The following is a 23,977-nucleotide window of genomic DNA, read 5'->3' as shown; positions in this document are numbered from 1 at the left end:
AAAATGAGAAGATCACGGAGAACTGGCAACTGGGGAGTTACCAGAAGGACATAGTGCTCAACTGATATGATCTCTTTCAATGAGGAAAAAGGTGCTTTTGAACAAAGAGTAGTAGATATCCTTTAGCTTGGCTCTCCCAAAGCTTTCTCAACAGTATCCCTCAGTATCTACACCAGCCAGGTCAGACCTATGGGATGAATGGTTGGCAAATAAGGGAACTAGAGAACTGCAGGACCCATTAACTGGGCTGAACGAGTCATCAGAAGCCCTTGAGTCTCATGGGGAGGGGGCAAAGCAAAGATGACCAAATACCAGCCCAGGCTGCCCTTTGTACAATCTCAACCCTTGAGATTACAAAATAGTTGGGATTAGAAGGGATGTCTGGAGATCATTTGTCCAAACCCCCTGCCAAGGCAGGGTCATCTGGAAAAGGTTAAAAGGGAATGCACCCAGGTGAGGTATGAATATCTCCAGAAAGGGAGACTCCATAACCTCCCTGGGCAGCCTTTTCTAGGGCTCTGCCATCCTCTATGTAATGCAGCTCTTTCTCATGTTATGGTGGAACTTCTTGTGTTTCATTGGTTTTGTATTTTAGAGGTATTCACAACTAGAGTGGGTAAGGCTCTGAGCAGCTGTACCCAACCTCAGAGCTGGACCATGCATCCTGCAAGAGTTTGATTCAAGGGTCATGAATGCCAAGATCCTGACCTTTTTTGTCCAAAGATCAAGAAGATACCCCAGCACAACCTCACGTGAAGTTTCTTTCACCTAAAGAAGGGAAGAAATAAATTGAAGTAACTTTCAGAGATGCTCTGTTCTCCCTACTTCTCATTTACTTTTTGAGATAAACTCCAGTGTGTTGGAGAGTTTAAGCAGAATCCACAAACATGCAGAAGAGATTATACTGCCAAGTTCAAAAGAGTAAACTATGCAAACTGCAGAACAGCTTGAACTTTTAGCTTTCCTGCACTACAGATGATTGCACAGCCAGGCCCTAGCTGCTCTGTTGAGCTGGCTTTGCAGGAAATACCTACACGCCTAAACAAACAGTAATAGTAGAGACGTAAGAGCTCTCCTGCCTGTCATTCCAATAAGATCACCTGACAATGCACTTACAGGCAAGCCAGTCAGCCAAACAAATCATTAACTTGAAGTTTCGAGTAGCATGGAAGAGACTTTCTGCTTTCAGCACAGTTCTTTCCTGGTCAGGGCAGAAAGAGACCATGGCCTCTCTACACACACAGCAACCTTCACACAGTAACATTACTGCCAACTGCAATGGCATAAGGCAGGTGGCTGCTTTAGTTATTGCTTTAGGCTGCTGATAAATCATTTCCCAGGGGAGGGACTGCAGACACTGCACCTGCATGAATTCTCACAGACTACTAACACCTCTTTCCAAAGTCAAAAGCATTAGCACGGAAGTGAATATCAACAGAAGTGAATAAAATCTCCTATTTTCTTCCTGTACATCCTCTGGAACTGCCTTACCCACTCCAGTCTCCAAGAAAAAACCTAAGAGTAAAGAGGCTTCAGCATGGTTGTCTAAGGCATTGTAATTTTATGGCAAAAAAAAAAAAAGAAAAAAAAAACCCAAAAAAACAATATAATATTCAAATCACTTTATTCCCATTAGGCTGGGTCTCATTTAGATGTCAGCAGTAGGAAACCTCAGAGGCAGAGTAGTCCCCACATTTTGTTTCATTACCAGTATGGTGCAGTTCCATCCCACTCCTGAAGGATGGGTGTCTTACATGAGTCCATACAGCACACCAGCATCTGCTCACTGCTCTCTTCTTCCCATTTTCTATTGTCCTGTATTCCTCTAATTCCTAGTCACCTTATTGAAATTACAAGGCTGAGTATTGACATTTTGGTCTGTGTTTGCATAGCCCATGCACAATTATGTGCAGATCCCTAAATAGGTTTTAAGTACAATGTTTATACAAATTAGACCATTTACATCAACTAACAGGGAAAACACTGGTCCTGTTTCAAGCTCTAATATACTTGCAGTCTCAATTCTAAGAACAAAGACACCGGTGAATACATGAATTGCAATAAAATCATATTCCAACACTCTGCGCCTGAACTTCTGTCTCATAAAAAGGCAAATAGTCTGGCTTCAAAAAGTGAAACCAAATACAGTTAGTGGCCAGCCAAGGACAAGAGATTTCAGTCAAAAACCCCTCCCAAGAAAAAATAATCCTAGCCCTCATGAGCCTGAGAGTGCTGTCTCCATCAGTGCCAACCATGGTTGCTCATTAGTATTCCCAGTGCTCGACAAGTTTGGTTAATGGCCTAAAGCTCCATCTGTGATAGGCAGTATTTACTTAACGAGGAGATAGCCCACAGGCTTCAGTGGATTGCTTATTTCTGCTCATGCTGTAGCAGGCCCACAGACTTAATACAGATGGAAGGCAGAAGATAGGATGTGGTTCTCCTTAGCTTACACAAGAGATTCTTTCTGCTAAGAGGGCATAGAATAAGAATCTGAGTCAACATTTGCTGAAAGGGGTGGAAAGGCTCCCATCCTTTTCTGCTCACTGTTTTTCTCCTTGTCTCCATTTCTAATTCAAGGCTTAGTGCAAGCATATGCAAGTGAGCAAAATTCATATTTTTGGCCACTTACATTAAATCAGACCCAGAAGTTCAGTTTTAGCTCCTTCAGTTTAGTTCAATCTGTTACCATATTGCTCTGGTTGGGAAAATCAGTTAAATAGTTTTTTGCTTGCTGTAGGTAGATATTTCGGGCATCTAGCTCATTTTTAAAAAGAACATTTTTTAGAAAACACCCCCTCTGCACACACAATTTGTTCATAATATATTTCTAAGTTTGTCACAAGAAAGCATCTTCCAGTGCAATAAATTTAAACTTTCACTTTGAAAGGGTCTTAGCTAAATTGAGACTCTTCACAAAAAGATAAATATAGGTTTAAGATAAATACTTTCCTACTAGAACGTTCAGTCACAGTGTTACTGTAGTAACAGTCATACATACTTGCACCTCCTCACGGCTAAGGAAAAATAAGAGATGGATGACTGTCAGGCAAGTGCTGAAGCAGAGATCTCGGATCACATCCAAAAAGTGGTCACATCAGCTGAGGTGGCACTAAGAAGTGTGACTGATATTTCAATAACTCACTTTGGTTTTCATTAAGCAAGGAATGCTGATTAACATAATTCAGCTGCCAGGTTTAGTGAGCTAAGCTACTCCAGAATCATTTCCTCAACCTAGAGCTGCCCCTGAACACAGTGCTGGACACCATTCGTAGCCATTTGCATCAGACAGAGCAAATAGGAGTCCAAGGCTCCTGCTACAAGGAGTCCAGTGCTTACTGCACTTTCAGATATAAAGAAAAGACAGATTTCCTCAGAATTCAATTTAATTTCAGCAACAAAGGCTATATACTATTACCTGTCTGTCTGGAGCAAAATAACCAGAATTAACTATTTCATCTACAATGACCAAGGAAGAGTGCAAAGCCCACAATTTTCCTAGAAGTCCAGCTTCATTATTGTGGTTTGTTCAGGCTCCTTAAAAGCCCCATTTGCCTTTGAAACATGCAGTGCTTGGCCTGTGTAGAGCAGACCTGGGCTGTTAGAGCTGCCCGACCTAGTCCTGTGATGCTGATGAAAGGACTTTGCCTCTGCTGTACCCTGGCGTGTGCCATAACACACACTTTATGGGGGCAAAGTGTCCATCATTTCCTCCCAGGTGTGCCAGAGTCACCCCAAGCACAATCCAGAGTGTGATAACAGACTTGGGCAACAAGTGAGTCCTGAGGCAAGCCCCAAGCCCACTGCACACAGCCAGGAAGGCCTGTGGTGATGGTAGAGCAGTGACATCAAGACAGTAACACATCAAGGGAGCAAGTCTTTGTAGTCACCATGGCAGATGACAGGCTAAGGATGTTGGAAGGAAAGAGATCACTTTTTAGGCACTGACAAAGGCTCCTTCATACATGCAAGTGGATATAGCAGTGCTAACAGATGCACCAGCATTGGCCCCATATGCCTTCATAAACCTTGGAAGGAAAGAGACTTCCAGATAAACATCTAGTTTCAAGCATAAGTGACAATCTTCCCTTTGAAATTAATCTTTTCTAACTGATCATCCCCATTAGTTTATATGATCAGATTCAGATTAGGTAGGATGAGAAAGACCCACTAAGATCACAGACATACATCCCCAAGATAGACTAGTAAAACTGGAAGATCCTTCCTTATCTGCAACTTCATGTTATGAGTAAAGGTTTTTTATTGTGGTATAATGCTTTAACATCACTTACCTCCCCAGCAAAATTATACCAGCACAAGCATTTTTGTCTCTTGTGATCACATCCACAACACCAGCACACGTAAAAACAAGGCCAAAGTATCATTCTGCATCAATGTTTTGCCAGCTGAAATTTCAAAGACGGAAGCACAAAGTCCAGCACATAAGAGATATAACTACATCCTTGTTGGATCTTCCTTTTTAATACCCATTACCCCCATCAGAGAATGACTGCTGCAGAAAAATTACAAAAAGAACAGGTGTATGAAATACTAACAGTGCAAGGATAAGACTACAGCTGGGGACAGCAAGCAGGCAAGTCTCCCACGAGAAGGAGGGAGGGAGATGTTCCCAAAGGCACTACTGATCCCTTACATTTGATCTTATCCCCCACATCACAATCTACGCATTGTTTTTGGCAAGATGACAGGTAGATGGGGAACAATTTAACTTTTCTATCAGTGGGATGGTTTGGCATGGTACAAGAGGCACGTATCCTCACAAGTACAAAGTTGGAGGGCTTAGCAGAACCACCCTGTTTGCTTAACAAAGTGACGTAAGCCACACAACCACGCAAGCACAGCCTTTGTTCTTTCCTCCATCTATCCCTGTTTTGCCTCAATGCCCTCCAACTAATTTCAAATCTAGCCCAGTAGTCTGCAAACCTTAAAGCAAGTACTGCATCTTTTTAATGCCCAGGTGTGTTCTGACTAGGCACCAAGGGTAGCTAATCATAATAAACCTGAATTTAATTGTTGACAACTAGAATGCCCCTAGAAATGCCATGTGTAACATATATATGGTTTTCCCTTAATAAATTCTGCTTTAGGAGGCTGAGCAGATTAAAGAAATGATCATGCCCTATAAAGTATATATGAACATCTATTTATACCAAACCATTAACAGATGGTGTTGTACTACCACAAGTTCAATTCCTAATGGAGATGGTTTATAGATAAAAATGATGAAGCCTCCTGCTGAAGTGCTGAGGACATGCTACTCTTGTAACAGGATTATGGCATCTATTAGTCAATTCCATTGAGGATAAATTCCTGATTTCTGAAGTGTGACAGACAAAACAATTACCTCATACAAAACAGACTAAGCAGAACATAACAGATATTTACCTGTACATCACAAAACACACAATTATGGTAAGGAAAATCATACCAGTTCTTTTTTTTATTATTATATATCTCAGCAGGCCTGTTTCCAGAAATTTCAAGATCTTTTGTCATTCTGCTATGCAAACAGACACAGAAATCACAGCAAAGTCAGCCAGATATAAAGGCAATCCACATTCCTCAGCTAAGACTGTTTTCTCTTTAGATACAGCAGAACATCACTATTTTTTTTTTTTTTTGGTCTAAATAAATTTAGAAAAGGCAAGACTGGGTGAAAGTCTATGAGGGACCAAATATGAGTTGTGATTGTTTGTATTTATAAGACAACGAATACATCACTACTGTTTTCTTTTATTAGTCCAGGTCTGGCCTGATACAGGCAGCACCACAGAAGGCAAGTGGGTGAGCCCCAAACTGACTGGGCAGGGCACAGAGGGATGCTATGGGTGGCAGAAAATTCCCCCAGGGAATTCCTTAGCCAGGGGAGGCTAAGGAACATGCAGCATCCGATGGGGACAGCCCAAGCTCCTAGTGCTGTCACTACAAGTTGTTAATTTAGAAGGGAATGCAGAAGCTGAAACTTCCTGAAGTACACACCCACACATCTTTAAACCGTAATAAATCCACACACAGGAAGCGAGCCGATGGTTTACCGCAACAGAGGGAGCTCCTCTGCGTCAGGCCCAGTTTACACCATCACCAGAGACGGAGAGGCCTCAACGGTGAGTCACCAGTTCCCATGGGTCAGATGTGACCGGCAGGACACACAGACGCTCTCTGCCAGCCAGAGCACTTCCTCATGCTGGAGTGAGAGCACCCAAGGCGCTCAGAGCACCTGGAGGTGGCACCTCACAGGGCAGACCTGCCCAGATGCAGCAGCCTTGCAGCACACAGCTCTTTTCCAGCCCCAGGAGCAGCCCCTGGCTCATGGGCTGCCCCTCTGCTGGGGAAGGAAGAGAATGGCAAAGCTCTGGGGCCAGGAGACATCAACTGCACCCTCCTCTCCTGGATTACGAGGTGATCTAATTACTAATCAAAGAATTTGACAGAGGAACAGTAGCCAACACTGTCATTAGTGCATCTTTTAAAGAGTTATTTATATCCATCTCAAAAGAAGCTACAGCTCACCTCCATCTGAAAGGAAAATAAACACCATCTGAGCCAAACAAATGGTGTCTCACTTCAGACATTCAATTCCAAAACTTAGGGAAACTGGAAGTAAAAATGACATTTTGCTTTGCTATCACCATAAGCTTTCATACACATCTAAAATTCTCTACCCAAGACCCGAGTTGAAGCTGCCAGTAGACAATATCTACTAGATTCTACAAATATCACTTCAGAAACTGAATGAAAAGAATTTCACAGCAGAATTTAAACTGCAATGTTACTTAATGTTTCAGAAACTTAGAGTCTTTACTTTGAGAATGAAAAAAAATGCCACCAGTACACCACACAGTGATATAACAGAAAAAAAATCTCAAAACAATATTTATAAGAAGCTTTTTTAGATTAAGGCAGACACTGTTAAGAACTAAGGTTCATCTCTTGCTTCTGCTTAAAACAATTCCAGCTCATTACTTCCATGATGGCAGCCAGTGAGACCAATGATACCTGACTAGGAAGGTTTTCAAGTCAGTAACAATTTTTCTTCAGCCTTTTATAAAAAAACAAAGTACCATTTCATAGAATTATGTTTTGTGCACATTGTTACTGCTTAGCAAACATCAAGGCCCTGATTTCATGACCCAGAATTCTTCTGCAGCACTAGTTTAAGGTACTCCCACTATTCAGCCCTATCTTCTCCACATGACTCCCTCCCTCCCTCCCTCCAGTTGTGCTGGCATGGAGTCCAGCCAGCTGCAGTCTGAATTGAGAAACTGGAAGATAACCCAGGAATTTCACTGAAGCCAGATCAGCCCACTGTGAGGGCCACAATACAGCTGCACAGGTAACTGTGCCAGTATGCAAATCAACATTTCTATTGAATGCTTCACACCAAAGAGCCAAAGAATGTAGTTGCTTACATTTCTGAAAAACTTTTAAACTCTCTGCTTCATCCTACACATATTCACAAGTCAGAAATTCCATTTACAAAACAAAATCTAGCCTTAATACTGAGCTTAAGAAATAAATACACCATAATCCAAAGACTGAATAAACCTTCCAAGTTAAAGACCATTAAAACCATTGATAAGGAAATGCTAATACTGGAAATAACACCCTTAAAAGATGGTAAACTTTGGTTGCAGGAAGGCCTTTATCCAGACAATATTTCCTGGGAGAAGCAGCACTCCATTGGATTATATCCCTTTTTCTTTATCACAGGGAAGAAATTTAGAGATTGTTAATACTTGGAAGCCACAGACAAGTTTGTAAGAAGAGACACTGAAGTAGATTGCCACAAAAGGACCACGCACATGTGACAAAGCACAGAATTGGCACTGTGTTGTGTTGAAGCCCTAGGAAAAGGTGTCGAGTACACACTGCCCAGACCGGACCTCTCCACATGCCTTGGATGCGCAGTGAGTAAGAACAGATCCATCTCCTGCTCTTACAGAGAATTCGGAGCTCGCAGATAAGATCTGTAAATGTTTCGGCCAGAAGCTGCAACAGGACCCACTGTTCAGGGCAAGGCTTGGCACTGCATTTCCAAAGGAAGTGCTTTGCTCCCCATTGATTAGCAGAAGGGCAAAGGGGCAGGGAGGGGGAAGGGAAGGCTGGCTTGTCCCTGCCAGATATCTCTATCTGAACACCTTCCAAAGTGAGAAAAGCTTATTGTCATTTGCAAATACGCCCCATACAACAGAGTAAGATCCGCAGGGAGCTGGTCTCCAGCCATGCCTGCTGAGGAGCTGGGCAGAAGCATCACACCAAACACCCCATCCCAGCTCCTTGAAGCACCTCAAACACCTCAGACTCCTGAGTTCTCTCAAGGTGTGGCTGTTCCACGAACACCTCAGACTCCTGAGTTCTCTCAAGGTGTGGCTGTTCCACGAACACCTCAGACTCCTGAGTTCTCTCAAGGTGTGGCTGTTCCACGGGAGCAGAGGACTCTGGACCAGGGGGTTTCCTGCAGCACGGGCTGCGGCTGCACATGGAGCGCTGCAGGGCTGCACTCCAGGCACACATGGAACTGCCAGGAGACCCGGGCTGTGCTGGGGAAAGGCAGGACAGCCTGGTGTTACCTGGTGTCAGAGCCCAGGACATCGCTCTGACTGCCCTGGAGGACTCGAGACCCTGGCAGGGGGCTCAGAGACCTTGGCATGGAGTCACAGACACCTGTGCCTTCGATTTTAACCCGTGGAAGCAATTACCAACTTTGTGCGAGGAGTTACAAGCCACAAGGGTTTGAGTAGAATGATAGTGAATTTATCACAGGGTGAAAAAGTAGAATTTTGGGGCTTTAGAATGGGGGTTCAGGAGGCAAGATGGAAGGATTTGGGCATGTCCTGTCCTCCTCCTGCTTCTTCTTAGCCTCCATCTTCTGCTGTGATGGTGGCGCTTTTGGATTGGTTTAGAGTAGAGACAAACTGTCTAACATAGGTGATAGGTACTGGAAAATTATTGTAAATAAAGTACACGCGGTTTTTAGTATAAGATAACACCACCCTGAGGGTGGTTAGTGTGCCATGAACTGACCTGCTGGACAGACCTCAGCAGGTCTGAAAAAGAATGTTATAGATAAGGAAAAATAAACAACCTTGAAAAGCTGAACCGACACATCTCAGCTTCTTCTTCTTTGGTCACTAGGCTGGGAAAAGAGAGACTTTCTAACACCTTGGGATTATCTCAACCTCAGAGACTCCACCAACCTGGGTTTACCCTGGGAAAGGGCAGCACTGCCAGAGGGACTTCCTGAGGATCCCTACTCCCCCCATTTTCCCTGGAGGAAAGCATACACATCCATTTGTAACCAAAGCCCGCCCAAACACCTACCAGCCAAAGAGTCACCAGTGAAAGTATCCAAAAGGGAATCACAAGGAATAGCCACTGCTTTTTTCCATTTTAACTTCAGCAAAAAATAGATCATTTCACCAAACCAGCACAAACAGAAAGAGAGCACCATGGTGCCTGGAAAAGTCATAATCAGCTCAAATCACCAGCAGTGATGCCACCCTACCAATAGTTCATGCCAGAGTGGCTCTAATCCCTTTGCCCAGGAGAGACTGTGAGCAGCATGGCACATTTTGGAGCTCACAGGTTGGATGAAGCCTCTGGGGGCTCAGTCAGAGGGTAGCATTGCTCTGCAGGCCAGAGACACCCACACTGACAGCCTCTAGCTCTAGACATCCTGACAGCTGACCAAAGAAATGCAGCAAAAGGCTCTTTAAACACAGTAACAACAAATTAATCACCAAAGTCTCCATCAAAATATTTATCAAGAGATCCCACCCTGGTTTTCCATTCCTTATGGAAGAGCAGCAAGGTCACTGCAATACTCTCAGTGTTCTCTTTGAGCTTTAAAAGGCAAGAAAGAGGGAGAAAATTCAGGGTTCTGCTTGGATATGGTATTAGGGTTTAAATCAAGCTTGTCATAGTATAGTACATGGATGGAAATGCATTAGAGTCCAACACTATTCCTGCAGGGGACAGGACTCTGATATGTAAGGGGGAACACAGAATTGGATCCTCACTCACAGGTGACCTGCTGCTGGCACTGCAAGAGCTTTTAATTGCTCAGAACACACTGTCTGGGGGAGCGGGGTAAGGCAGGCTCACAGAACTCAAGCCATGCCAGAGTTTGTTAAAGGGAGGGGTTCTGGCTGCCCAGAACAAGCTCTGGCTTTGCAACAAAAGTAACCGAACACCTCCATCAGCTCAGCATGCCGGAATAAAGCAGCTCTCCTGAGCTTGACACCAAGCTCATCACCAGCCCTGCTCCAGACGGCATCCATGGAGCTTCACTGCTGAACTAAACAGCTTGATGGAAAGGGTGCAACTCTAGGTCACTTTGAGCAATGAACAAACTCCCACAAAAAACAAAAAAACACCACACAAAAAACCCCAAAAACAAACCAAACCACAGACCAAAAAAAAAAAAAAAACCAAAAAACCTCACCAAAAATGTCCCAGCAAAACCCACACCCCTCACTCTACGAAATATTACTATTACCAAACAAAACTTAGAGTCACTTGTTAGGTGAAGGGTTTTTTTGGCTTTTAGGGTGCTTTCTGGTGTTTGGGGTTTTTTAAATTTTTTTAAATTCTCTTTCTTCTTTTGGGGGCAGGGGGAGAAGGAAGGGGAAGGTTGTTGTTGCTTTGTTTTAACAATAAGTCCTAAACATTTTCATATATTTTTCCAGACTGTATTTTTTTGAACTGGGTTGAGTCTTTGCTCCCACATCTCTACTTTCATTTTGCAACAATCAAAACATGCTAAAAAGAAAAAACAAACCCCAAAAAACCAATGGCCCAACAATCTCTATTTTAGAAATGAGATGAACACTTGCTGGGTTCCAATCCTAAAAACAAAAAATCTCCTAACCACTCTTCCCAAAACATTCAAGTGCAGCCTTGTTGATCCTCTAGTTCTCTGCAGGGGTGTAACCCCGGCACCACTCTCCTCTTCTTCAGAACTGAAAACTCTTTGAATGCCGGTGCAACCACTTACTAGTGCTGAATTTGCTATGCTATGCATTATTAATTCACTGCCCCAGGCCTGAGAAGCAATAGATAAAGGTTTTCTAAGCACATCTGCAGTGGAAGAGAGAAGGAGAGCTAAGAGGAACAATGCAGGTTTCCAGCAGGAGTCTCAGTTCAGTTTCGATGTCTTCACAACCCAGTTTAATGCACACAGTACACAGAGTGAACAGGATGTTTAGGGAAGCAGATAATATCTGCTTTGGAGACTATGTACAGTTATTTTCTCACTAGAGATAACTGATAGGGTGTCATAGCACCTGGTCTCACATCAGAGATAAGCCCCCAGGAGGTACACCCTCACTGTGCTTTCGCATGATGATAGGATGATTTAGGGGAGGCAGAAATCCCCACAAGCCTGCACAACGGCTTTCTTCTGAGATCAAGCAATCACTTCAACAAAACAAAGTCTCACGCTTTCCCCAAGCCTACAGGAATACACAATATGCTCCATTTAGTCCTTTGCTAAAGCTCATAACACCATACCCTAAAATCTCTACTTTCAAGGTATGCGTCTCCTTCTACCTCAGCTTCCAGCATTCTGGCTGAGTTTCCTAAAGAAATGAATTGTATGTAATTCCAGAGTATTATCTGTAGTGGATTTTGAACCTCATAGGCAACAAGAAGTTTGACCATTATGGATACATTAGAAAATATTAAACTAGCACAACTTTCACAACACAGGGACAAGGAAGCTCCCTTTTCACACCCCCTCCAAAGTTCGGGTTTTCTCATCAGAAAGGTTTTCAGTTGTTCATACCTTATTAGACAGAAGGAAACCTGGAGGCACCACAGCAGGCTATGGAGCTCATGGAGCTCTCTGCTCAAATCCTGTTTCTATGCTCAGGTCAGCCCTAAAGGCCAGCTAACAAACTTTAATGATTTCAGGCTGATTGCCAGCAGCCTTTCTGTGGTCACAGCAGAGCAATTGCAACTCCCAACACGTGCAGAAGCAGGTGCAGATGCTGCTAGACTCAATTACAGTATCAATGAGTAGGTGGGGATCTACTTGCATTTGCAAAAAAAAAAAAAAAAAAGAAGTTTAATACTTAAATTTTTTCTAGATGATTTTCCAGACAACAGTTTTGTTGCACAATTATTCAGCCTTTTCTCCCACCCACTGAATTTGATGGAAAATCTACCTTTGCATGTACAAGTAGCTTTACTGAGACACTGTAAGAGGAAGTAATTTGGTTTATAATTTCTCTAACAAGAATATCTGGACTGTGAAATGTAGTGTTCATGGTAAATAAAACGTTTCACTGCACTTTGTAAAATAGATATTATTTCATATCCTGGTCTTTGTATTTTCCTCTACAAAGAGTGTTGCCATTGTCCAACACCTAGGAGCACTGGGGTGGGTTTGCTAAGCTCAGCTGCTGTAGATTGACACAGATTTCAAATGGCAGACACCTGCATTTTCCAGCAGAGGAGCTGGCACAGATTTGGGGCTATCATTTCAGATATAAATATAGACAGTTGGTGTAAAAGGCAGGTGTCTATATTTGAGTTAATCAGTTTATGCTCTCTGTAGAGCAGAGAGAGAAACAAACCACAGCACAGGGTGATTTATCTGACCTCCCTCAGCACTCCTGAACTAATATGAATCACACCCTAGATAAACATGTTTCTTTGCATTAATTGTAAAAAGACCTAGAGATGCCCCAATTGAAAAAGAATGCCTCATTTTTATAGCTCTAATATTAAGTATTTTGAATCCTGACTGCTGTGCCTGTGTTACACAAAAAACACACAGCATTTCTTCAGCGAGGATATTATAGATGTGGTAAGCTTCCCATAGGTAAATAAGAGAAAGAAATCAAGTTGAGTGGAACAATACTGTAAAACTGACCCTAAGTGCTTGAAGTGAGCAAGGATTTTCAAACGCAAAGTAGATAATTACGGCCATCCCATTGAAAATGGGATTTGAATGGAAGGAGAAAAAAAAAGTGGCTTTTTTTTTTTTTTAAACTCTAGATGTTTTGTACCCTTTATAAAATTAGCTGGGCAAAGAAAGGCTGAAGAGTGTGTCTACTCTTCTGAGCAGATCAATGCTCCTTGGTGAGGAAGAGTGCTCTGTGCAGGCATGCACGTGCAGATGCAATGGATGCAGAGGAGGAATAAAGCATTGCAGATTCAAACACTTGGATCCTTCACCCCCTGTGCAGAGGCTTAAGTGAATCTATAAGGAAAGAGCCAGAAGTGATTTAGGTCAGACTAAAGCTATCATTAGTACAGGATTTCTGTACTAGCTCTGCCTTTAAGGAAAAATAGACATCTATGCAAGATACCATACCCAGGCGAGCTACGCCCTTAGTAAACCTCAGGATAATTCTAGAAGGAGTGAGCAAACATCAAAAGATTCAATACTTCTATTGAGACTAGAGCCTGCTCCAATTTTATTTTTTTATTGTTTAGAAAACAGCCTGGAAATTTTACAGTCATGGAGGTTTTTTTTCCCACAAGATGGAGAAAAACCTGCATTTGATTTACTTCGACATCACCACTGTAAATGTACTTTGTAAAGGAGAGGACTTGAAATTATTAATTAAAAAAAAAAACAAAGGAAAAGTGTGTTCATCTTTTTGTTCTCTGTACATGTTCAGCTTTACAACTGCACAGAAATAGCTCTGCTGACACTGATGAGAGAATTTCACTTGCTGTGAGTGAGCTCTGCAAGTTTGTATGATGTGTGTAGGCCTGATTTGCAAATGCTAACTATTGTGACTTAAAAAAAAATTTCAAAGGTTTCCATTTGGAGCTGCAAGTTCAAACCATTTCATTTCATAAACAAAACTAACTTTGAGATAGAAGAAGTAGCAAAACACAAACTTCTTTTTTGTTTATTTACATTCCCCTCTAATATATATATTTTTTTTATTTAATGTGGTAAAAGGCAAAATGAGTACTCTGTGCCAAGTTTCAGACACGTATGAAGTTTCAAGGCTTATTATGTTATTAAGCTTCTGAAATAAGGACTTGTATTTATAAAAAAAGTGCTGACACAACCTGCACTCTGAGCAGTGGTAATGCCATCCCCAAGAGCACGGTTCCCATGCAATGTGAACAGCCCAGATCTCCTTAGCCTAATAAAATGAAAGATTTAAAACAGAGGAAATAATTTCCAAGAATCATATTTCTGCTGTCATGTTTGCAGTCACATTTGGGTTTAAAAGATGGGAAAACACTAATCTATTTATACGTTCTCAAGTTACACCCACAAAACAGGATCCCAGAGAAATTCTCACAAACAGGGTTTGCAAGAATGCAGCAGAAGTGTGTGTAGGTAGATGTGGGTGACTGGATGGATTATGTATGTAATCAACATGTAAAGCTCTGTAATACTGGAAATAATAAATTGTTGTGAAGGGGTAAGGGTGGAAAGTGCATTTTACATGGATTATCTGCCCTAGTTCCTGTTCTTATTTTTGGAAAGCAATCAGCTCTTCGTGAGAACTCAGCACCACGCTGAGCCACCCTGGGGCTTTTCATGGCCCAGCCCTTCACTTTGCATTATCATCTGTTAGCAGCCACATCCTGTGCAGACTGATTCATTACAGCCAAGGAAGGCTGAGGGAACAGGAGACCCTCTGAACCCTGAGGTCTGAAATCACACTATCATACTTCTCTCAGTGCACTATATAAAATAAAGCTGCTTTTTCAAAGGCATTGCCACTCATTTTGGTAATTATTCCAAAGAAAAGCTTATTTTATGACAATATGTTATTTTAACTCAAGATCCTTGCAAATCACTGTTAACTCATATGCCTGATTTGGAAGACCATATGTTCATCCCAATTTAATTTAGACATAAAACCAAATAATTTTGACCACTTTTGCTTAATAGCTATGGTCAAACTGAAACAAAAATGAGGTAATCATAAACTGATCATAAACTGAACTCATATACTGATACCATATTCATACTGCTTATGAATATTTATTCATTGATGTATATGAAGTACATTATTTTTTTCAACTATGGTAATATTTTTGTTTTCTGTGAAGCTGAAGTGCATGCAGTCAGAGATAATACAGTATGTTGAATTGTATTTTTGAACTTTAAAATGCATTACTTTTGAAACTGTATGATTTCCTGATGCATAACTACTGAACACAAATATGTTGCAAGTCAATTGAAAAATCTGAATTAGTGTCACAGTTTATTACTTTCCATTTCACTGTACTTCTAAATATCCTAATATCTCACAGCAGTTTTAATCATAAATTTAAATGTAAGAGCAACTACAAGATTCTTGTTTTACACATAGATGAAGAAACTTCAGGGATAAAATGACCAACAGATAGTGCCTGGGCTGGATGTACTAATCTTCAGGCTTAAACTTCCAGTTTCCTGCATTAACTCTGGGACTTTAAATTACATTCTTTGATATATTTGTTTTAAAGTTGCAATGTACACCTGAGTCTTTGTACAGAATTTTTTCTGCCTCCTCTCATGATTACAGCAATAGCAGGACATAAGCAAACTGTACATAAGCCAGTTCTATGACAGAGTGGCAGAAACACAATTGCTGAACCATGTAGAAACACAGTTTGCTGGTACCAGTGCTACCATAGCAAGCAGTGAGGGATGTGTATTGATGTGGCAATAGGAGAGCTGTCAGAAAGCATCAGTGTGGGCACAGTCCATGAATCCCATTTGTCTCCTGTGTAACATGACTGATTACAGCTAAATTACAGTGACTTTAAATGTACAAGTCAATTTTCTAAGCTAATTAAAATCAGGGAGGCTAGCACTTCTAAGGTTAGCAAAATTCAGCTCCTATACACCATACTCAAGAACAATGGAATATATATATATATATATATATATATCTGATTTAAAAAAAATTCATTGGCTGGAGTTCAAGGGAACAGTGCTACTAATAATGCACAGATTGCCATTTTATTGTATCTCTTATAACAGGAACCAAATAGGCATAAACTGTGTTTGCAGAGACATGGATATGTTTCCCAAAGAATCAAGGTTCTATTAGAAACTAAATTGAAACATCCATAGAAACAACTCAAAACAGCTGAAAACATACATCATAGATTTATATATATTCAGAAATACTGTGGAGACTTTACACCTTTTGTCTGCAATCTGTTGAAGGCATCTTAGAGATAATAATGCAACTGGTGTCAAGAGAACAGCAGCCCATGCTTCAACAGCATACAATAATTCTAAGATCAGCATAGTTCAGCTAATGCTAGAAACAAGAGAATATTTTTAGAAAATTTCCCTCTTAAAGGTCATCTACATCCCGTTGAGCCTGCTTTACAAAAAGACTGGTTTTACCCAACCAAGTCACTAAAGTATAGGTGAGCACTCTTTCTTGATCCTCTCCATTCACAAACTCATCCTTTTGACACCCAATCCCAATTCATTCATGTTCTAATATCAAAACAACCTGTTAAAGCTTTCAAGGCAAATGACACTGAAACAGGACAGGGATGAAGATGCTATGCTCCAAAGGAAATCATACTAAATTACCATTCATAAACTGGTAACAGAAGATAAGTGGTTACAGGGTTGGTGGTACCTCTGGAGTACATGTAGGGTCTGAGGTATCAGGCTTCACACCTTTACTTTGTCTGACCTAAATTCTACCATTCTGGTATTTTTAGAAAGAACCTTGGAATACAGCAGCTTGTGAGCCAGCCAGGAGCCCTCAGCACATTTAACAAGGCTCAACAGCCCTGCTAACTTTCTCTTTTGTCAATTGAGATTAATGCAGTGATTAGGTGACTTTCTTAAATGAGGTATTGTTTCATTTCAGCAATAGGAAAGCTACAGTGTATAAAATAATAAAGACTTTGAACCAATTAAGTAGTCTAAAATCATATCTATTTCCCTAGGGCTCAATGTGTCTTGAAAAGCTGGGAAAACACAACAGTTTCAAATCCTCTCTCCCTCCCTCCACACACCCCACAGCCAACAACTGTACTTGACCTTCTCCTTTCTAACTATTCTGTCATCTTTAGCTCTTAATTCTAGTGGAGCAGCTGTGTAAATATAGCCAGAACTAAGAAACCATAATCTTCAAAGCTCAGGGATTATTCTCTCTTACTTTCCTGAGCTTTTTGCAAGCAGGTATTTAGCCTGGAAGTACTGTCGAGCCTCCCTGCCTACTTTTTTGCCTTAGATTTTGGGTTTGCCTTTGAGTAAAATCAGTGTGTGACTACTCAGACCCATGGGGAGCAGGCAGGCAGCATCACCCACCCACCCAGAGGCTCAGGGCTCATTCCCAGCCAGCACCAACAGGACACTGGCAGGGAGGAGACTGAAGTCCTTCATGTGCTGTGTGGGTCTTTGGTCAGCCAGGTCTACAAAACTGCAATTTTTCTTTTTTACAGATGGTTTAAGAAGACTGACTAATGGTTTAAAGAAGGGCAAGGCACCAGCTATGTATTGGCCTTTTGTTTTGTTCTCAGACAGGCAGGATGGCTGTGGGAGCCCACATGACAGCCCCCAGCACCAGCCTGCTGTGAAGCCAGGCTGTGTATTTCCCTTCAGTTTATTCACACAGCTCTGCAGTCTCATACTGCTCCTAAAAATAATCACAGCCTGCAGAGCAGCATGAGGGGCAGGCCTTCACATATACCTATGTCAGTCAGGATTTGAAAAAAAAGAATGAGCTTTCCTCAACCCCCAGACTAAACAAACAGCACCCTACACATCCCTCCCAGCAGCAACAAGGGCTGTTTTGGCTTGGGGACACAAATCTATCAGAGCAGGCTGTAAACTGTGACCCTCTCAAAAGATGAGTCACCCAGCAGTAAAGTGAAAACACTGATCCTAAAAGCACTGATTCATGCCTAGATTTCTCTCTCAGAAGTTAGGCAGCATTATGAGCACACATTTGCCAGCCTTCATGCACTGCAATCCGACAGCTGACTCACGACTGCATGTCAGGACTAGTGCCCTATATATGGGGGATGCAGGTCGAGTATGTTTTACACACTCTGCCTTACCAAGTCCTTTGTAGCATCAATTTGTAGTATCTAAATCCTCCCTCCATGTCAAGAATGACACTCACCTCTCAACAAGTTTCAGCTAGACACTAATTAACACTCTGCTATTAGTAAACAAATGATCCAAGATACAGATAACATCCCCCCAAGGGAACAAAACTGCTTCACTCAGACCTGCTGAGGTCCGGAAGGGCTTAGCTAGCCCCCACCTGACTGCTTCCAGCTCCTTGCTGGTCTGTGACCACAAAGTCCTGGGAAATGAACTCCTGCAGGCCAGACTGCTCTGTCAAAGACTAAAGAAGCACCTAAGTCAGGCTGGGAAGCATGGGCTGGCTGTGGGTCTTGCTTTCCACACAAAGGATCAATTGTGTCTCACTAAAACATGAAAATTTGAAGAGCAAAATGTTTCCCCTATTTTTTTTCCCCAAATATAAATGCAAATTCAGTACAATGCAACTTAAAAGTGATCTGAGAACCTGGAGCCTCATCATCCCACGGTATTTTTCCTAGTTGAAACAGTCTGATGCTCACACACAGCCAGAAATAGCTCGATTCTGAAGGCTGGTTAACTGTGATTGTGTGTAAATAGCTGAGGCAATGCTGTGCAAACTTTCATGAGCTAAGACAAGTGATAAGGTGACAAGACCTTAAAGCTTGTTCAATAGCACCAATTCAGATGCAATTCCTTACCTCCTTAGAGAAGCAGGTTAAGATAGTCACCTGAAATCTTGCAGAACACAGCGTTCATCTGCAGCCCTTTGAGCAAAAAGTATTTTCGATTTAAGATTTGTAACTCCAGCATTGTAACAAAATGACACCTGCTTATTCAGCTACTCTGAAGATTGTCCTACACATATCAGTATTTAGGCCAGAACTGACAATTCATCTTACGGAAAAATGTAATCCACATCTGGCAGGACCATGCCAGCAGGAAATCAGTTCAGATGCTGAATGCTCTCCTGCAATCATTGTTTTGTTCATAGCTGGAAGACTGCCACAGTAATACATAACACTTTCAGAGGTAAAGCTACTGCATTTGTATACTGTACTCTCAGGACTGTCACTATAAAATTCCAGCAAAACAATTCTAACACAGATAAAGGCATAGCTTGAATTTAAAAACCATCCCTAGAGTCTTCTACTTCCAAGTCAGTATTAACACAGTAAGAACCATGACATTTTAGAAACAGTACTCTCCACCTTCTCTCACTTCTCCCTCCAGAGTGATAGAGTACAGATCTGTCAAGTCTTTGTAATTAAAATCATTCACTGCTGTTTTTATGCATAGAAGAGTTGAGGGAGACAGCCACCAGATAAAACACTAGCATGTTTAATATGCAAAACAAAACACAGTTGTTTTTTTCAAGCAGTATGCCTTTTCGACTATTCCCAATAGAAGCCTAATGAGTACTGAAAATGGAGCAATTAGTATTTGGTATCAGTTTGTTTACCTGGCACAAAGAGCCAGCCTGCCATCTCACCTTCCTTAGCCCAGGAGCACAGTGCATCCAATAGGAAGGAAAGTATTAGCCAGATTATACCAGTTATACACCAAATTCACAGGACTCAGCATCACTAATATAGCTTTTTCCTCAGGACTAAGAATAACCTACATTTTGATGTGCCATCAGTTACATAAAAATGAAAATATCAGGGTTTTGAGAGAGAGTATTCTGGTATTTTGGGTATTCTGGTTCAAACTTAGCCATTTTCATTTGCAGGCTAAACAAAGTTTTTCTTGTGTATGCTTGGGTCCTGAAAATAATTAGAAGCTTGCCACATCAACACATTCTACTCATTGCTGTAACTTCTCAGAAGAAAATTCACCCAAGGTTTAACTGCAGATTAATCCCTCAGACAGATTCAGATACACATGGCTAAAGACATTAAATCAAGTACCACCTGAGAGTACATGTGATACATGCCCAACATTGCCTATTAAGTGTTGCACATAACACAAAATAGGCTCAGCTAAATACAAGATGTTTCAAATTGTGCAAGAGCCATCACTTTGGAAAAGAGTCATGGCAGCAGGTATTTCTTCCATGAATATAAAGACATACCATTGATCCAAAGTTTTCAATGAGATACCTCCAGTTTCTAACACTGTGACATTTATAAGCCTCACCACATTTTAAGACTTTGGTTATTCAACAGAAATACTGATCTGAGTAACAGCAGAACTAATGTGCATGGAGGTTGCTAAGAAAGTACCACTGCAGCACAAGAAGTCAGACACCTTCTCTCTGCAGGCTTGTTTTCAATTGTTTATTGAGGTTTAAGAAGTCATCCACATTTCTATAAATATAGACATTACTTGAGTAAGTGACTTACAATGTCACCAGTGCAGGTACATATATAACCAACATACAAAAGCTCCACTGGAAGCTACTTCAGTTTATTCAAAAAGGACCAAGATGTCATAAAAAAAAACAAACAGCTGTCACTTTCAGTTATCAAAGACACTAAAGTGCATTTTTGGTTATCTCCTGGTCGAACAGCTGCTGGTTAAAAAGCTTGATTTTTTTTTTCAACATAGCTAAATTACATTGATTGACATTCGGTTTGTAGCTGTCATCCTCCTGATACATGGCAGCAGGTAAGAAAAATGTATTACTTTGCTGGTTGAGAGGAGGAAATTGATTTTGCAAGTTTCTACTTTTTTTTTAGTCTGGTATTACCAACAAAAGTTTAAAGATAATCTAACATTCTGATGAATTTCTACAGCACCACTAAAGTTAGTCTTAAAAATCCAGGCTCTGCTTTAGCCCTTTTAATTGCTAACCAAGTATCTAAAGAGTCACTTGAAGCTCTGTACCAGTAAGAAAAACTACCCTCCCTTTTCTGTCAAGCACTATCCTGCCCAGTTAACACTGTTTGCACACTCTGTAAACAAGAACAGCTTAAAGCATAATTAAAGCAGAACACAGGCCCATCTTGAAAATCTTCTTCCCCCTTTCCCTCCCCCCCGCCCCCGGTAGTGTCTAATGTTTGAGTGTATAAAGCATTATTACATTCCTAACCACAAAATACTGTAAGAGTCACAACAAAAAAGCATACGTTGCAAGTGACACAGCAATACTGCTTTAATAAAATGGGATATTTTGGGGAGATACAAGATGTGCTCTGCTAATTTTAACTCCATCTTTACCTCATTATAAGTATGTTATATTGCCAGGAAAGTCACCAATAGGGCAAAGAATGCTGCACTGGTTAGAACCACAGCAGCCACAGTTGTTCTTTATAGCTCCTTTACTGCAATTCATTGACTTTTGATGCTAGGAGGACATAAAACTCACCATTCAGAAATAAATTACTAATTTTGAGTAACAGTTTAAACCTGATTAGCACTGTATAATGATGAATGGCTACTTCTAAAGAAATAAGAACCTTATATACCAAAAAACATGCTATATGTTGAGAAACCACTTTTTCATGCTCCATCGTGTTGTTTACAGTTTTTACTTGTCAAAGTCTTTCTTTTACCAGTTGAAGAATCCACAGCACTTAAAATTTCAAGTGTTTGAACTTAACGTGAATCAATTTCAAAAAGTGCCAAATTAAAACAAAAACCTACGCATGTAGCCAAGCTTTCATAAAAATCCTCAAACAAGGTAAAAAACCAGCCTCAACGAAATTATGGGTTACTAGCTTCATACATGTTTTTAAAGCTGTATAATGTTCACCTAAGCACTCCACTTACGAGCATTAGAAGTTTAAAAACACAGAACACCTTCAATGCAAATTGCTTGCAGAGGGCACCCTCAAACATATGACTACAACACTAAGCAGAAAACCCTCGTTTTATTTGGCTATTTAGACATCCATGTCACATATACCCACCCATCCATTTCCTGATAGCATTACATCATCTATTAGGGCTTCTGAAATAATACAGAGCCAAAAAACTCAGAAGAGACTAGTTAAAAAAAAAAAAAAAATAAAAATCCACAACTGCACAGCCTTCCTGTACACAGCAAGGTTGTGCAACTGATTGTTCAACGTAACTAAGCTTAACGGCATCCAAACAGGCAGGCCTGGCTTTGGAAGCTGTCTTACGTCAAATTTTGACCATGTAACTACCCTAAAAAACAAAGGTCAAAAAAGAACTCATCTCTTCTTTTTCTGCTGCCTCAACATTTTCCTTCGCTTAATTATCATATCATGTAGTTTCTCCAGTCCCTCTTTAAGTCCGTCTCCAATGATTGCACAGGTAGGCTGCAAATGCCAGGGCGTTGAAGAACTCAGCTCGCTCATTGCTAACATTTTCTCTATTTCAGAGAGGGAGAGAGAGTTCCTCAGGTCCTGCTTGTTAGCAATGATAAGGACAGGCACTCCTTGATTCTCAGATATCCTAGTAATCTTATGTAGTTCTGTTTTGGCCTCCTCCATCCTCTCAACGTCGACGGAGTCCACCACAAACACGATGCCATCGGTGCACCTTGTGTACGACTTCCACAGCGGCCTCAGCTTCTCCTGGCCACCCACATCCCAGAAGTGGAAAGTGACCGTCTTCGAGTTGCCCAGCGTCACTTTGATTTTCTCCGTATTAAATCCTTTAGTGGGGACAGTGTTGACGAACTCATTGAACTGCAGTCTGTAGAGCACCGTCGTCTTCCCAGCGCAGTCCAGCCCCAGGATGACGATGTGAAAGCTCTGGAAGGAAGGCAGGCTGGAGAGGATCGGCGTCTGGTCCGAGAGTCCATTCCCCATTGCCAGAAGGGAAGGTGACAGCAGGCTGCCACGAGCAGAGGCGGCTCCCGCGGCTGCGCTCGGTTCCTGCCAACGACACAAGCGGCCTCAGAGCCCGCTCCGCCGGCGCCGGGGCTGCGCGGCCGCAACGCGCCGGCCACGGCGCCGCCGCCCCGACTGCGGGGGCGGCCGCGGGCAGCGCGACGCGGAACGCCACACGTCCCCCGCCCCGCCCGGCGGCTGCGGCCGCTCCCGGCACTGCGGCTCGCCCGGCACCTGCGCCCCCGCCGCCCTCGCCGCGCCCCAAGCCTACCGCGGCTCCCTCAGCGCGGGGAGGGGCGCGCTGCCCGCCACCCCATGGCCACGCGCCGCCGCTGCTCCGCGGCCGCTTCTGCTGCGGCTCTCACTGCTGCTCCCGCAGACGCTCCCGCTACTGCTGCGGCTCCCGCTGCTTCTCCCGTCGCTGTCGCTACTGCTGCCGCTACTGCTGCGGCTCCCGCAGTCGCTGCTGCTGCTGCTGCTCCCGCTCCTCTCCTGCCTCTCCCGCCGCCACCCGCGCGACTCTCCGCTGCATCTGGTGGCGGGGCGCCTCCCAGCGCGCGCCTAGCCCCGCGCGCCCCTCCCCGCGCCCTCCCATTGGCCTGGCCGCGCGCGGGGGGCGGGGAGCGGGCCGCGCTCCGCCTCGCCCATTGGCCGGCGGCGCCGGCCGCTCATGGGGAGCCCGAGTATCGTACCGTCCGCAGCCGAGCGCTTCGGCCCGCAGGAAGGGGCCACTCCTCGCCCACGCCCTGCCTTGAACAGCCCCCGCTCCCCCCCGGGAGGCGGAGCCGCTGCCTCACGGGGCCCGTTCGGGGCAGGCCGGCGCGGCCGCACCCTCCTCCTGCGGCAGCCCCCGCCCCGCGGCGGGCGGCAGCGCCCCTCCGGCTACCCAGAGCCCCGCCCCTTCTCGGGAGAGCGCGCGTTCATTGGGCACGGGTGCCGTCACTCCACCGCCCTGGGCCGCCTCTGCGGTGCCCCGCCCCCTCTCCACACCCATTGGGTGCAGGTGCTGTCACTCTAGCGCGCCCCCTGCCGGCCCCGGGCGGTGCCTCTCCGCGCACCTGCGCCGCTGCCGGGGGCGAGCGGCCCGGCTGGGGCGGGAGCGCTGAGGGCCCGGGAGCGCCCTCGGCAGGGGCGGGCTCGGAGCTGCTTCTGAAATAAAAGTGCCAGCCCGGCTGTGTGCGCCCACTGTACGTGCTGTATGTGCCTTCGACGTATCCCC

At 43.2% G+C, this 23,977-nt stretch overlaps 1 protein-coding gene across 2 annotated transcripts; it reads right to left on the bottom strand.

The window, feature by feature from the left end:
* Positions 1-20,278: 20,278 nt before the first annotated feature.
* Positions 20,279-23,470, bottom strand: ARL4A (ADP ribosylation factor like GTPase 4A). 2 transcript variants are annotated; one of them, XM_063152244.1, is made up of 2 exons: positions 23,451-23,470; positions 20,279-22,803 (listed from the first exon to the last, which is right to left on the bottom strand). In XM_063152244.1, exon 2 carries the CDS (start codon positions 22,735-22,737, stop codon positions 22,135-22,137), a length of 603 nt encoding a protein of 200 aa, XP_063008314.1. In that variant the 5' UTR covers positions 22,738-22,803; positions 23,451-23,470; the 3' UTR covers positions 20,279-22,134. The 2 variants fall into 2 exon arrangements, with proteins under 2 accessions (XP_063008314.1, XP_063008304.1); XM_063152234.1 differs by lacking the exon at positions 23,451-23,470 and adding an exon at positions 23,030-23,255.
* Positions 23,471-23,977: the final 507 nt, after the last annotated feature.

This window comes from Melospiza melodia, chromosome 1 (genome assembly GCF_035770615.1).
Source record: "Melospiza melodia melodia isolate bMelMel2 chromosome 1, bMelMel2.pri, whole genome shotgun sequence".
Taxonomy (NCBI): domain Eukaryota; kingdom Metazoa; phylum Chordata; class Aves; order Passeriformes; family Passerellidae; genus Melospiza; species Melospiza melodia.
This window is presented reverse-complemented; position numbering and strand designations above follow the sequence as displayed.